This window comes from Xiphias gladius, chromosome 6 (assembly GCF_016859285.1).
Source record: "Xiphias gladius isolate SHS-SW01 ecotype Sanya breed wild chromosome 6, ASM1685928v1, whole genome shotgun sequence".
NCBI classification, from domain to species: domain Eukaryota; kingdom Metazoa; phylum Chordata; class Actinopteri; order Istiophoriformes; family Xiphiidae; genus Xiphias; species Xiphias gladius.
In genome coordinates, this window is record NC_053405.1 from 24,196,117 (window position 1) to 24,211,633 (window position 15,517).

The 15,517-nt window shown below is 37.9% G+C and overlaps 1 protein-coding gene across 2 annotated transcripts in view; it reads left to right on the forward strand.

The window, feature by feature from the left end:
• Positions 1–119: 119 nt before the first annotated feature.
• Positions 120–15,517, forward strand: part of shroom2a (shroom family member 2a) — a 34,145-nt gene continuing 18,747 nt past the window's right edge. The window contains exons 1-3 of one of the 2 annotated variants that reach the window (XM_040127957.1): positions 120–232; positions 2,086–2,296; positions 10,909–11,057. In XM_040127957.1, the coding sequence (XP_039983891.1) occupies positions 2,090–2,296; positions 10,909–11,057 (356 nt within the window). In that variant the 5' untranslated portion in view covers positions 120–232; positions 2,086–2,089. Of the gene's footprint in view, positions 233–2,085; positions 2,297–3,619; positions 3,967–10,908; positions 11,058–15,517 lie in introns of those variants that run through there. The other variant, XM_040127958.1, reaches the window with a different exon arrangement.

A 15,517-nucleotide genomic window follows, 5' to 3' on the forward strand; every position in this document is an offset into this window, starting at 1 on the left:
TTGTATCATGCAGAAGGACACGGACTGAACTGCTGCGTTTAAAACTGTGGAAATTCTCGGCTTATTCCACGAAACTGTTCGTACAACTAGCCATTTGTTTAAGAAGTGATACATTTGGGAATAAAAACGGTTAAAAAGATGAAGTATGTGTAACGTAAATCTGGGATATAGCTGCGTGCCACACCGAGGAAGCTTTCGTGATCACCGGTTTATCCAGAAGTTGAACTCCCAGGTAAGGTCAGCCGTTTAAACAGTTGTTTTGTAATATATATATTTTTTAAAGCTATAGGTCCCAAGGAGTAGGGTAGTTGCTTTTATAAATTACCGTTTCGGTTACCTAAGCAAAAGAGCAGGTCTGTGTAACTCAACTCAGTTTGACTTATTTGTTGGTACAGACGAAGATGGTTTCCATTGTGCTGCTCGACATTATTAGTGTGTTTAATTCTCTCACACATAAGAGCATTAAGTTTAAGTCAGCCTGTCTGGAGTATGACAACAGGTGTTTACCAAGCGGTACAGATTTCTTAAATTAGTGACACCGGGATGCAGTATTACTCCCTATGAACACAGAAAAACAGCTCATATGACGGCTAAATGTACTGGATTTAATATTCCCACATTCATTTTGTGTCCTGAAGCGTTGTCCCTTTCAAATTAAGAGCATATATGTATTTTCAGTGGTCTAGGAAAGTCCAGCCAAAGTAACCATGAAAGTCAGAAACCTCCGGAAATGATACATCTTTGATATCACAGCTTGTATTCCTAATTAACCTGAATCCATTTGGTCTAGAGCTTTAAAATGCATGCATTGTAATTTAAAAAACATTAATGTACATTTAGTGATATCGTTATGACGTTCAATAGCGACCCCAAATTCCATAATTCTTTCACAGCTTTTGAGTCAGGTTTTGTTTAATATAATGGGGCTGCAATGTTTGGATATACACTTACTGTATTGCTCAACACTGACATGCTATGATCACTCTTCTATTGTCTAATATATGTGATTGTCAGTAATACAGGTTAAAGCCTACCACATGTAAGACAGTAGGCTACAAGTAAGCCATTTTAGGTTTGCAACAGCAACGAGTGTAGCTTACAACTGAGTGTTGGTCTGATTGAGTTGAAGTTGGTCCAAATTTTAAAAAATTGTTTTGATCAAATTACTATGAAGAGCATTCTGTAAAATCCCAAACTTAGCGTAATTACAGCAACACATTTGTGTTTCAATAGATTATCTCTTAAGAATTCAGAATTTTAATTTGTTTCGTTTGTATTTTTTTGAATAAGGTACAACATTCATGGCGAAGATTTGTTATTTCATGCCTCAAACAGATTTACAAACATACAGCAATTTTCTGTTAAAATTTTGGCTTATAATAACAAACACAACTTGCTCAGAGCAGACATTACATATAAACAAATACATGACAAAAACCCATGGTCCAAAACAAGGTCAGCTGTAAAAAGTAGCATAAAAACGCATTAAGAGAAAAGCATCAACAGGATAAAAGAAAAATATTTACAGTTAAAAATTTTCTAATCAACCAGTCTAAAATGAGTCTCTAAATAATTTTTGGCTTTTCCAGCCACTGGCAAATGCTTACTTAGCTTTATTCATGAGCGTAGATTGTAGAACGGTCAGTAGTCTTTTCAGGTCATGCTCAGGTTCAGGAGGGCTTAAAAGATCAGCGGTATAGCATGTGGCCAGACCATGCTGTGCTGTGAAAGTGATCAATAAAATCTTGATGATTTCTGAAACAGACTGTCCATGGAGGTAATATTGACTTATTTAATACCAGGGAAGATTTAGCTGTAGCTTTCTGCTCCCTCAAGGTTGTTTGGATACTAGATTTCAGAGGGAGTTACAGCAGCGTGTCATCAGCATAGCACTAGACCAGAACGCGCTGACAGATTATATGCCCGACAGTATTTTATAAATAGCAGATAGGGCCAGAAATTGAGTCTTTTAAATAAAGCTCCATTTGGACAACATTAGCGACATTAAAACAAGTGCTTATTATTATGTGTTGAGCGGACATGGTTTAATGCTGTCTTTTTTAAAAATTCTTTATTCTATAACAGTACCATGGATTCCGAGGGATATAGAAATGATTTACACTATACAGAAGCAGAGAGCCTTTGGCATGTGATGCAGAAATCAGGAGATCTGGATCAGAGGAGCAGAGATGGTGAGGGCTGGAAGCTGGTGGATGTCTTTCTTTCAGGAGGTGCGCCATGGGGATTTACACTCCGAGGCGGACTAGAGCATCAAGAGCCACTGCTCATAACCAAGGTGAGTAATCTAAAAGACTATTTTATATCTAAGGTACCTGAGAATTGAGAAAATTTAGCTGGTTGGAGAGCTGGGTTTTACCAGCAAGACTCTCTGTTTGTGTTTGCACAAACAATCACATTTGGCAGTGGAGTCCTGGACCAGTTAAAATTGTAATTTTACTAGTTGTTGCCATCTAACTAAACAAAAGGTGCTGACTGCTCTGACACCTGACACATCACTGCTTACTGGACATGGCAAACGTGTTGCATTCTATTCTTGTAGTGTATTTTTACAGAATTTGATTTTAGGTAATAAATGAAAGATAGAAGAGGAAGGGGATTAACAGAGACAAACAACAGACTTTGATACAGTATTTCGAATACACAGTACGCTGCTTTAGACATGCTAGTGGCATGGCTCTATGGACAGCATTGTTGGTCTTTCGGTTGCCACTTTGGTCCAGACTGACATATCTCAACAACAACTTGTGGGATTTCCGTGACATTTGGTGCATACATTTGTGGTCCCCATAAGATGAATTCTACTAACTTTGGTGATTCCATTACTTTTCCCTTAGCACCACCAGCAGGTTGACATTTTTGGCTTTTAGTAAAATATCTTGACATCCGTTGGATGGATTGCCATACATTTCGTTCCAATAACCATTGTGCCCAGAGGATGAATTGCAATGAATTCGGTCCTCTCCTGACCTCCAGCAGGTCATAGTTTTCACATATTGAGTTTAATATCCCAACATCTACTATAAAGATTGGCACAAACTTTTGATATTCATAGTTCCCAGATGATGAATCCTAATGACTTTATGATCCCCTGACTATTTTCTAGTGCCACCATTAGGTCAAAATTTCAATTTGTCCAATATCAGCAAAACTAATGACAATTACATCAGCCTCAGCTGTACATTTTGACATGCAGCTACATTATGGAGAGAGTATAAATATCTCCTTTCAAGTGTAATCTGAGCAGTCTTGTGTCAGTCAAAGCATGTTCCAGAGCTGTGGTCATTTGGCACATTTTGGCTGAATGTCTAGTAAAATCAGATTGCTTAGTCAGCATTGTATATCAACTTTGTCCAAAAAGAAACATTCAATAGAACATGCACTATAATTTGTAATTCTTGTATGCCATGACTTTAAGTGGGTGATATGAGCCACAATATGCATACAGTGGCCATGAGAGGGAGACTACTACAGTGAAATCACACTGTAACCTCACCTCTCTGTTGAATGTGTAATGATTTACTACAAAAGACCTTGCTAGTTAATTTGACATGGTAAAATACCTGCACCTGTTGGATGGGAGCTGTGTCCCTGCTTGGTTTCTTTATTTACCCAAAAGGGGTCCAAAGTCCAACTCCGATGGCCGAAACTTGGGATCTTAGGCAACGAATGGGCTTAATGCAATACAGTCGGGACCACCTTCAACCCATTACCATAGGTTTTTCAAGCATGTGATTCAAATGTCTAGAGTTCTGACCATTTTAAGTCTTTAAGCTGCAAAATTAAATTGCGAGGTCGTATTGCTGAATTGTATGGGGTGAAGCATTGCCCAGCTGGACTGCGTCTCTCTGGTTTGATATTGACAGCATTTTATTGTAAATGTTTAGTCACTGAACGCAACATCCTTACTCCAAAGATCAACAAAAGTGGATCTTTTTGCATCTGATGGTGAGATATTATTTCCTCAGAAGTTTTTGAGACTTCTTTTACTCTAATCTTTTCACCAATTGCAGGATTTCGCTTAGAGACATTTTTCAGTAATCTCATAAAGTAAATTGCTCACAGACTAGACTTTACATGTGTTTGTCAAGCTGTCTTCAAATGCTTCAAAGTTTAGTTTGCTGTCACTTAGGCTATGGTGTTTGCTATTAGATCCCACCTGGACGTTTGCTTTCTCATATTTTTGTGCTGTGTTGAAATTCAGTTCGGAGGGTAGCATGTGGTACCAGGAGCAGGGGGAGGAATGTTGGGGCTTTGTTTGATTTTCTAAATGTAGTGAATTATCCGTGACAGCCTGAAGCCTGTAGGAATGGCATGATGGGATAAATTAAGTCAGGATTAGTGATTTGTGCTCTTTTGGAGTAGCTCTCAGATTATAGCCATTTATTTACAAAGGCGTGTTGTTGAATTCTTCATATTAACAAGATGAATATGCAAGTAAACCTACTATTTCCTTTAAAGTAAATCTACAGAATGCTGTCTGCTTGATATTGAAAAAAATGTTTAAAGCCTGTTATTCCCAACATTTGTCTGTCTAATGACATCAATATGTGGAAAAACAGCAAACATAGTATGCATGTACACCTGTATATACTACCTAATGCCCTTTGTTCTTTATCTGCTCAATTTTTTGGATGGTGATTTCAGTTTAACATATTGTAGGCTCCTCTTGAACCGTTATGTTCACCATGTCTTATTTTTGTGAACGCTGTCTTAATTTCAAAATAGATTTTTGGAATTGTATTTTGATCTATCAAAATACAGCTACTTTGAAAAAAAAAAAATGTAATGTAAAAAAAAAATCTAAGAATGTACGTTGCAATAGACAAGTCAAGCTACTTAAAAATCTCCAGTCTCACAGCTGAACCAATTAACACAGGAGCACCCATGTGGATTTTTTTGTTAGGTTTCCTACAACTAACTATATGTCAGCCACAGTTCACTTAACTGTTTGTTGAACTACACTTTTCTTAAGCAATCAGAAAAGTCCAGTTTACTTCAAATGGGTGTTTTTTTTGTTGTTGTTGTTTTTTTTCCCTTTGCTTATTCCTTTCCTTTCTCTTATTTATTTTTATGTATTTCTGTTTCAGTGTGAGTAATGAGCAGTGAGCACACTGATCTTTAACATAAAAACCTGAGAAACACACACTTTTGAGGAGGGCCAAATTTAATAACTTCGTTGTTTTTTTTTCTCACTTCTCTTCATTCTCTCAGATAGCTAAAATGAAAGAGTATTTGTTAAAAAATATCCTGGATTTAATTAAAATACTTAACATTCCACTCATAGCTCAGGTTATGCTAAGGTCTTCATGGACTTAAAGTTCTTATTGCAAATAAACTAAAATAATCCTGTTTTACAAAACACAGCTGGGCATGCACCTCTTACATATGTCTCCTCTGCCAGGATCAAATTTTATGTGGGGGGAAATATTGTGTGCTCTCGAAGAACCAGTACCAGACACACTACAAAAATGTCTCTGTGCTTACATGCTGTGATAAATCACCTGCAGGTAAAAAGGTTTTTACCAATTATTGAATCCTTTGTGTGACAACATTGTGGGCTCAATTTGTCCCATGATTGCTCAACCTCTGGAGCATAGATTATTCATACAGAATAGGATTATGAGATTTGAGGAGAAAGACTTGAAGATTCAGATAGTTGTCTATTTCTGGAAGTCAAGATTTTAGAGGTAGGAATATGGAATGCTGAAAGGATTATTAAAGGATCTTTGGACTGAGAAGAAGGAATCTCTCAGTATGTGCTCTTTGATGGAAGTGTTCAGTATTATTATGTAAGACATACAAAACAAAGTTATTGTTAATGTTCTTTAGTGTTACTCAAATGTTAGGTCTACATGTTGGTGGTTTGTATTATACTAACGAATTATACTGAAACAGTTTTCAGGCTCATGTGGGAATTTGGAATTCCCTTTGTTTGATGGTAGTTTTATACGGAATGCTCAAAATCACTTACACCTATGTCTTATTTGGGATTTCACAGACAGAGAATAACTGTTATACGTAGGACTTTGAAATGTTTTCATGGTAGCAAAGAAATGATAGCTAAGTTTTAGTACCAATACCTAAACAATACTCATTTCAACAACTTACTGTTTGTAATATATAAACATTGTCCTACAAAATCCTTTTTGTTTCTAAATCATTTACAGTCTAAAATTGACAAAGTTCTGTCATAAACTGATGAAAGAATATGTAAAGAGAAGTTCACATTTTGGGAATACAGTTCCAGCTTTTCATGTGGACACATTTTGGTCAGTTCCAAATAACGTATTGAGGTTTAATACACAGCCAGTCATTTGGTAGCATCACACTACAAAAATTAAGTGTTGCATGAACAAAAACATTCACATATTAAAGTGTCAATAATTCTTCTCTGTCTTTCTTATTCACATTAAAGCTGCTACAAGCAATATTTTTATATAATCAATTAATTTGAATGACTGTATGTGACTAACTCTGCTGTTCCCCTCAATGCTACTGAGCGTTTTAGCTTCTTTCAGCTTATTGTTTTGGTTTTATGACCTGCAACGTTACTATTTTGACTATCCCTGAAAACTCTCATTAGCGTTGTTTTCCGCCACAGCAGGAAAGCGTTTTCAGGGGAAAAGCTCTAAAAAAACAATAACTTTACACTACATTCCTACAGCAGATAGACAACGTTAGCAGCTAGCTGGTGACCATAGGTAAACATTTAGCAACTAAAAAGCAAGATATTTGCCTTAGGAGATGATGCATTTTCATCAGGATTGTATAACTCTGTCAACTGAGTCATACAAAGTTAAGATCTATTTTGAGGGTTAACTTGCTAACCCCCATAACATAGTCTTCTGTTATGAAACCCACTGTTTGTGGGTTAAGTTGCACTTCTTAAACTTTCTTCCTGACAAGTACAACAATTCAATCCTGCCTCTTTTAACTCCATAGATGCCATTATGATACATACTGAGTCATGTCAATAATTGTTTCGCAGATGTGCAGGTTAACATGGTTATTGCATGTTACAGTCAAATATAGTGATTTATTGGAGGACCTATGCAGAAGGCACAGATAATTCAAACATCTGTCTGTCTTCGTTTACAGAGGCAGATGTTACTAAAGTTAAAATTTGAAAAAAAAACTACGAGCTGTGCAAAGTTCAACTTAGGGTAGGTTTGTTTATGTGGCTGCTGTTGGCTTGTCAAATTGCAGTGAGCATTCTCAATGATGTGTGCAGTCAATGCCTAAAACTACGCATGAAGCCTGAGTTCAGTGCCCTGTCAGCATGCTGCACAGGACATCAGTCAGCAGAAAAGACACATTCCTTATTCTCATCGCCACCACATCCTTCCCCTTCATGTCCCACAGAGAAGCATGAGGCTATTTTTGAGGATACTCAGGCATCCAGGATGGCTGCAGTTTGACTGATTATAGCCTGGAGGAAGATGGTAAACAAAGGACATGGTATGGCTCATGCTGATTGGGCTGCCATGGTGAAAAGTGTTTGGAGAAGCAGTTTGAATCTCCTGCGTTGATGCTGTGTAAACATTGCCTTTATTCACCCTTAGGTTTTCTTTTATACTGCTACTTGACACTGTTTGTTGTTTTTCTTTACATACTTAAAATATTTTGTTATTGAGGAGCCATGTTTCCTGTTAGGTTGTATTGAATAAAAGCCAGACTGGTATGTAGCCCTAAGCTGTCTTACAGATACCTTGGCAAGTTGTTGATCTTCATGACATAATGTGCTCTTGCAAATACTCCCTGAAATGCCAAATGTGTATTCACCCCCAGCCTAAAATAGTCCCCAGTAAATGTTTGAGTGAGGTTTTCTGAAAAGTACAGTGCCCAGTAAATTACTGAGCCTTCATTTCTAAAAAAAAAAAAAAAATAGGAATTATATATTTTTGATTCATTTGTAAAGATTTATGTCTTCAGTAGGAACCAATGTGCTTGGAGCTGAGAGCCACAGACAAGCTAGGGAAGTCAAAGTATTTATAAATGGACTAATACATTTTGTCTTTTAAGCAGATTGGTGACAATAAGAACAATATAAGGATATAGGTTTATCCTTTAAAGTTTGCCATCTGGTCTGTGACACTTCTGTCTAAGACCTTATCTTAATCTTACATAACCTACAACTACTGTTACGCTTGTGAAAAATAACCATTAAGCCTAAATGTGACTAAAATTATTCAACCCGGTTGAATGGTTTTGCAGTTTCAGTAAATCGGGGTTTTATGTTCATTTCAAACACTGTAGCCGACAGTAAATATATCAGTCAGGGATTCAGTGTCTCTACAAAGTACACTACCATATCCGGACCATCTCAGGAATCTAGCCAGCCATCATAAAATCTACAGCCTTAACCCTGCTTTAAATTTATTAGAAGAATGAAAAGAGGCTATATTAGAGCTATTTGCGTTCTGGTTTTCTGTGCTGATGAAAAAAGGCCGTGTAAGACGTAATGGTCTGTAAATGTACACATACCTCTGTAGTTGAGTCATACAGCCCCCTCTGAAAGGGTGAGTGGAGAACTGATAATCAGCTGCAGAGCTTGGCTTTTGTGTGTTAATGTGCCAACTGCCAAGCAAGTTCTCGCTGCTTTTCTTTCTACACCGAGTCATGCTGTCTTGCAGCTCTAATATCTGACTTTCTACGTCAGTGTGAGGACAGCCCTGACCTTAACGCTCGGTATATCTGGCACTTCAGAGACCTTCTCTGTAGCTGTAATTCTTTCAGTTTAATATCTTACACTCGGTGGGTCCTCTGCAGAGACACAGTACATTAACATTAGCAGTTGTTGACCTCAATGCACTGTATTCAGTTCACTGTACTTCCCTTTGACAGATGTGTTATTCCAGGTTATTCCAGCCCTCAGAAAAATACAATACTGTTTGTTTTACGTCATGCCACTGGCTTGGACAGCAGCTTTTTTGAAGTATTTTCATAGCCTTAGATCCTTGTCTTTAGAAACTGGCCTACCTGCTGTTAACTCTGGTAAACTCTGGTGTGTTTCTGCTGTCACTGATACCCTATAAAATCTATTAAGAATGTAAACAAGAGATTGGTGGCTTTATGGTGCATTTCAAATATTTTTCATAGTAGTTATGCTTTATTTGATAACTCAACTGCCATAAAGATTTGATTGCGATAAGATAATGACAAGATAAAGTTTCTATTTACTAACGTATTTCACTATATTTAACTGTCAAAATTTAGCATTTACCACCTACAAAAAATATACTAAATGTCTTCATGAAGTTTAAGACGATGAGCCTTGCATTATTTAATTAAAACGTCTTTTTTTTTTTTTTTTTTCAGGAATGGTTTTCTGAACAGCATTTCTAAATCTGAGGATTTGTAATAGACAGACAAAATGTGTCCAAATATTTTTCCTCGTCTCTTCAATAAACAATAGGAACTTAATACATTTTGGCTTTTTATTCGTGTGCCTGGACAAAGAAAACAAGACTCTGTTTCCTAAATTCTGATCTAGAGCTGAAACAATTAGGGGATTTACGCATTTAGTGGCTCAACAGAAAATGAATTGGCAGCTATTTTGTTAATTTGATAATTGATCATTTTGATAATAGTCATTGACGTAATTTTTCATGCAAAAATGCCAGTCTCTGGTTCCACCTTCTCGAAAACAATCAATCGTAAAATGTCTCCTCGGGCCTCCGCAAATTGTGATGGGTGTTTGTCACTATTTTCTAACATTTTATAGACTATAACACCACACAGATTAATTGACACAGTAATAGATTAATTGGTAAAAAAAAATCATTAGTTGCAGCCTGAGATGTTATACACAACACAAACGTTACCTTGTAAGGTAACATTAGAACAGTCTGCACCACAATAGAAAAGCTACAGTAAATATAAGAGTTTTGCTTATCACAAATTTTAAAGTACAGAGAGGCAGTAAGTAGCACCAAGGTGAGGTCATATGAGGTCCGCTTTTATCAATTCAAACAGAAAGGATTTGCTGGGGTTTCTGGCCATGGCACAAAACACTATTGTACTGCCAGCTAACAGCTGTAAAATGAAAGTTGGTGTTGGTATAGAGCTGGAATTTGACTAAACTAGGGCTTTCCCCTAAAGTTTGATGAGTTGATGCATCAGTCAAGAAGACCCTGAGTCGACTCGCATTTTGTGAGTTAACTCGCTGCACTTCGTTTTTTGTTGCCTCACAGTACACAGAGCAATGCCGGAGCAACAGCTTGGCAGGCTGTAAACTTTATAAACTTAGTCTTGTCTTAAAATGACCACACCACAAACTACCTGTGATGGAAGTAGCGAAAGATGATAGAAAAAGAGGGCAACATAACACTGGACAGCACGTGGCAGGGTAGTATGGCTTCTCTCTGCCGGCTCATCCATATCGAAGATGACGGACAAAGACATTAAAACGCAAGTTCTAAGATAAAACGAGTCATTTAGATAAGAAAAAGCATGAACCAATGAACCACAAGTACCTGCCCAACCAATATACCGATGAAAAGAAGAAGACATCAAGAAAGAGGAAGTAATAATATGGCTTAATGTAGCCAGGGTGTCCTGTATCATGGTGGAGAGGACTTATGGTTAAGGTGCATACCACATAATTGCATCGTCCATAGTCGATTCCTGGTGGGGGGACCTTTGTTGCATGTCATACCCCTCTCTTTGCCTTTGTTTCGTGTCTGTCTCTAGACTGGCAATTGTCAAAAAAGGCACAATGCCAAAAAAAAAAAAAAATCTTTAAAAATAAAAGGTCATGAATCATGGCTACTAACTTGCTAACTAGCTAGCATATCAACAGAAGTTGGCATTCTGAAACAATTTGGTATCTCTGTAAAATTGTGTGTTAAATCTGTTCTTTTTCCAACTGCTGTGTTTCTGTTCCAGGTTGAGGAGGGCAGCAAGGCAGCAGCTGTGTGTCTCCAGGTGGGAGACGAGCTTGTCAACATCAACGAGATTCCCCTGAGTGGCTACAGACAGGAGGCAATCTGCCTAGTGAAAGGCTCCCACAAGACCCTCAGTCTGGTGGTGAAAAGGTAGGTAACCAATCCCTGGTCCCCTTCCATGCCCTCTCCTCCTGCATCTGCCTCTGTCACAGGTGCACCACCCCCTCAGCCTAACAGCTCACCATGGTAACATTTCCAACAAACCAAAGTGACAGAGGAGTTGAGACGGAGGATCCTGGCCCAGCTGTTTGTCGGCACAGTGTGTCTGTAGATTATCCTACCCTTTCTTGGATTTGTAAGCTGTCACTGTTAAGTTCGTTAGCTGGACCGTCCTGTTTTGCGAGCTTGTACTAGGTTGCATTCATCAGGAGTTCACGGTTTGTGACAGTTTTTCGTGACGATCAAGTTAAGAGGGAAGAGAGGTTGTGGATGACATCATTTTCCCTGTTAGATCCCACGCAGGGAGGTGGTGAGGACAGACAAGGGGAAGTTATGATGCAAATGACCCTATATGGCACTGAGATTTTTGTAGCAGTTCAGTACACCACCTTGTCAGTTGGTCTCACGCCCTCTGTGATAAGACATTTCTAGTTTGCATTGTTTTCTCTGCTAGCTGCACTTGCGCCACACACCTCATACTTTCTCTTTTTCACTCATTCACCAATGAACGCACTGATGATGAACAGTAAACCCACAATCATTTATTACATTCACTCTTTTGTCAAAAGCCAGTCCTTGTGACTTATTGACTCCGTCGTATTGTTTAGTATTCGTATCCTGTTTGCCTGGTGCATCAGTCCTGGAGGCCTTCTTACAAATGGTTTTGTGTGAAACACCAGTCTCATTGTCTCTCTTAGCCGTCTGCATTTCTTTCTCTATTGTACCATATCATAACGTAATCCCTGAACAAATCCTACTGTACAAGGAAGTCCGCTCACCATTTATCTCTCCACAAGGATGTGGCTGTGAGTCTCACTCATTGTGTTTTATTCTCAATAGACATGTCTATAAGAGGATCTGAAAACAATGATACATTACTGTCAGCAACAATCTGTGTCTATTTCATTACTTGTGTTATTTAAATGTCGATCAAATCTGATGAAACGACACCCACACAGTTCTGATGAAGCAGATTAACAATGGGTTTCTGAGCGATAAAATCTTAATGGATAATACCTCAGGGAATGTGAGGTCTTTCCGAGTGAAACGGGATAATGGGCTGGTTTTAGTTACAAGAGGAATTTGAATAAATTCCTTTGTGTTTGATTGGATTGCTTAAAAAAATAAGTGTGTCCTTGCTGATACAGAGCAATAGGGATCTGTATGGAGATGCGGACTTGTAAAATATAAACACATTTTTTGCTAACTGACATCCAAATGTGCATTTCTTACTCTAATATTGCCCTGTTAACTACTACTACCAACGACCTCATGTCAAGTACAGACTAATATGATCGGCAGGGTTAGCTACTCGCCCCAAGTCACATTTGATTGGATAAATATATCTATACGCCCCCAGGTTCAGACATGAGTCATCAGAAATATTTAATGTTTTACAGGAAAAAGAGGCAGTTTGAACAAACTCAAAAATGACTTTTTGACAAACATTTGATTTATACCAAGAGATAATAGAACAATAAACAAGCGGACACTGGATTTGTATGTACTGCTTTTTTTAATTATTATTATTTTGCTGTCTTTAAAGTACATACATTAGTTACTTCTGTGATGGAGGATTCAATTGTAATTTTTTTGCAAATAGTTATTTTCAGTTACCTCTTAAGATTTCATATTCTGGTTCCTGCCAAATTATGCTCTGATACAGCTACTCGCTACCTAGCTCGCATGCTGTCAGATATGTCTCTTTGTTAAAAAATTTTTTTAAAAAGCCCTCTAGTACAATATGTAGTATTGTAGTGTGACAAATGAGAAAGTAGTAAATAAACTGAAAGCGGGCCTATAAGCAGGACAAATATTACTAAACATTTCCAAAGTGTCCTGTATCATGGCTTAGCTCACTTGCTAATCAGCTAGCATGCCAGCGGATGTGCCTATGTCTTCACATTATGCATGTGGTTGAAGCATGTGTTTTTCATTTTGAAATAGAGGAAGAATAGGAAGTTAACAGTGAGAAGATTACACTAAAGAAGAGAAGGAGGCATAACTAAAGGATCTGGGTATTGTCATTTCAGTATGTTTGTGATTCAAAATGGAGAAAGACATTTCCTTACAAGGCCAAGTCTTACTTTTCACACTGTATTTTAGACTTTTACACTTTTAATCCCACTGGACACTTTATTTCTTCTACTCGTCTGTGTTGAAGAATTTACTGTTCTATCTCTCTCAAATAGCATCTCCAGTCAGTCATTTCACGAGGCCACAATAACAAGTTTGTGTCTAATTTAGAAAACAGTAAAGTGATAATGGTTCATTACAGAGCCTCAAAGCTTGGACTCCAGTCCCATTTCCTCTTCTTTTCATCCAACTGCAGTCTGCATGTTTTGTAGAAAACTGGTGTTGGGGTTTGGAAATGTATTACAGTGTAACATCACTACCTGTACCCATGTGGAGCCCTGATGTTTTGTTCTACAGCTTTACCTGTGCCTGAGCATGCAGGTGCCAGCCATGAAACACCTTTCTTTTATCTCAGTGATAATTTTGGATAGTTGAACAGGGATCAGGAAGCTGTCAGAACCTGCTCCTGTCTACAGGTGCGGTTTCTTTACAGACAGCATAAGGGAGGAGCTTGTTTTAGCAAGTCATGTATTTTTGCATGCAGTGACTAATGCGAGATTGTTTGTATAATGTCATTTGGGAGAGGCTTGTCACACGTCACGGAGAGAACAGATCGGTGCAGTTATCTGTGGGAAAGCATTTTGTCGTCTCTGCACATGCCTCGACAGAACTAGTGTACATTCTGTGCTTCAACTTCAGTATGTCAAATGAGTACATTTCTAAAGTTTTGCTCATCAAAAACAAAACCAGGGTCCAAACTGAACTTAAATTGCATGTTTTATGCAAACTTTGTTTAAAACTTGCCGACACTAATTCATGTATACAGTCAAAAGCTATAATTGCCCCACAATGACACATTGCATTTGCATGGATTCCAACTTGCTATCGTTTTGCTTTGCTAACTGGAAAATCCAAAAGTAATTTGGCTAAATGTGGCAAATTCTGAGTTGAACTCTAGTTAATATTATGTCACCGAACAGTATATGGACTGCACTTGTCTTCAAAGCAAAGTTTATCCACTGAGAGCAAGGACACAAACAGTACAGACAACACTCCGGTATTTTTTGACCACTGCAACTAGAATTCACAGAAACACAGATCATTTGAAGCACTAAAAGCTGCCCCATGTTTCCTTGGAAGCTTGTATATTGCAGCATTGATAACCAGAGCTAAACTCTTTTTCCATAATGTGATACATTATTTTGCCTACCTGTCTAGGTTGGGGCAGTTAGGATCTTATTCTCTATCAGGACCCCTGCAGTCTGGACTGCCACCCTTTCCTCTCCCTTGAGGCTTTTGCGGAACATGCAACTAACTGGGGAGTGAATCATTAAACTTGACAACGTGAAGCTTGAAGTCTGTTGTGGGATTTGGTTTCCCCCTTCTGGAACTGTTACAGAAATAGCACAGTCACTAAAGTCACTATATTCTTCATCATTTAGCTTTGGCTGTCTGGAGACTGTCTATTGTAGCAGAGGGGTAAAGCTTTTGCAAGTTGTTGGGGTATCAAAAATGTTGTTTCCAATATCACAATACATCTGTGTGGCTATTTTAGATTAGTGATGTGAGGTTTGGTGCGCAATCCAATTATACCCAGAAAAGCTTATTGGCCTAACTTACAGTGTAAGCATTCAGTAGGGGCTGCAGTGCAGTGGCTTACATTTACTGGTCTTTGTTTTTTTAAGTAAGCCTATGTAGTATGTTTGGAATGCTGTGAGCTGAATTCTTGTAGTAAGGAGATTTCTTAAAATTGTTTGGGTCTCAGCTGAGGAAACCATACTTTAGAGATTTCAGTGTTGCCTAGTCTTATGTGCACCCCTCTGTTTCGGTTTTGGTTTGTTCCATTGCCAAGGTGAGTTGACAGCAAGTCATTGAAGTGAATGTGACTAGTTTTACAGGAAGAAGGTTTCAATCGAATCTTAAAAAAACATTCCAATCAAAGATAAATACACTTAGTTTGAACTGTGATGGATTTTACGCAATGTGACATGAAGAAATTTTAGTTCTTGGTGACCATTTCATGAGATATGCCTGTGACTCTTGTAAACATTCAGTGTTGGACGTGAATGTTTTTAGGAACGTTTGTTTTTTGCATTTTCATCATTGGAACAACACAGTAATATTTTGCCTATTGGGCCAGGCTTTACATACTGTGTAAGTGATATTTATACTATAATCACCAGTTTAGTGCTAATTACAATGTAACATCTTCACTATCTTTTACAGTATTCATCTCTCATATTCAATGACAAATTGCTCCCTATTGTTTAATTTTGTCATCACATAGCAGCTATAAGGAATGTTAATGGGAAAGA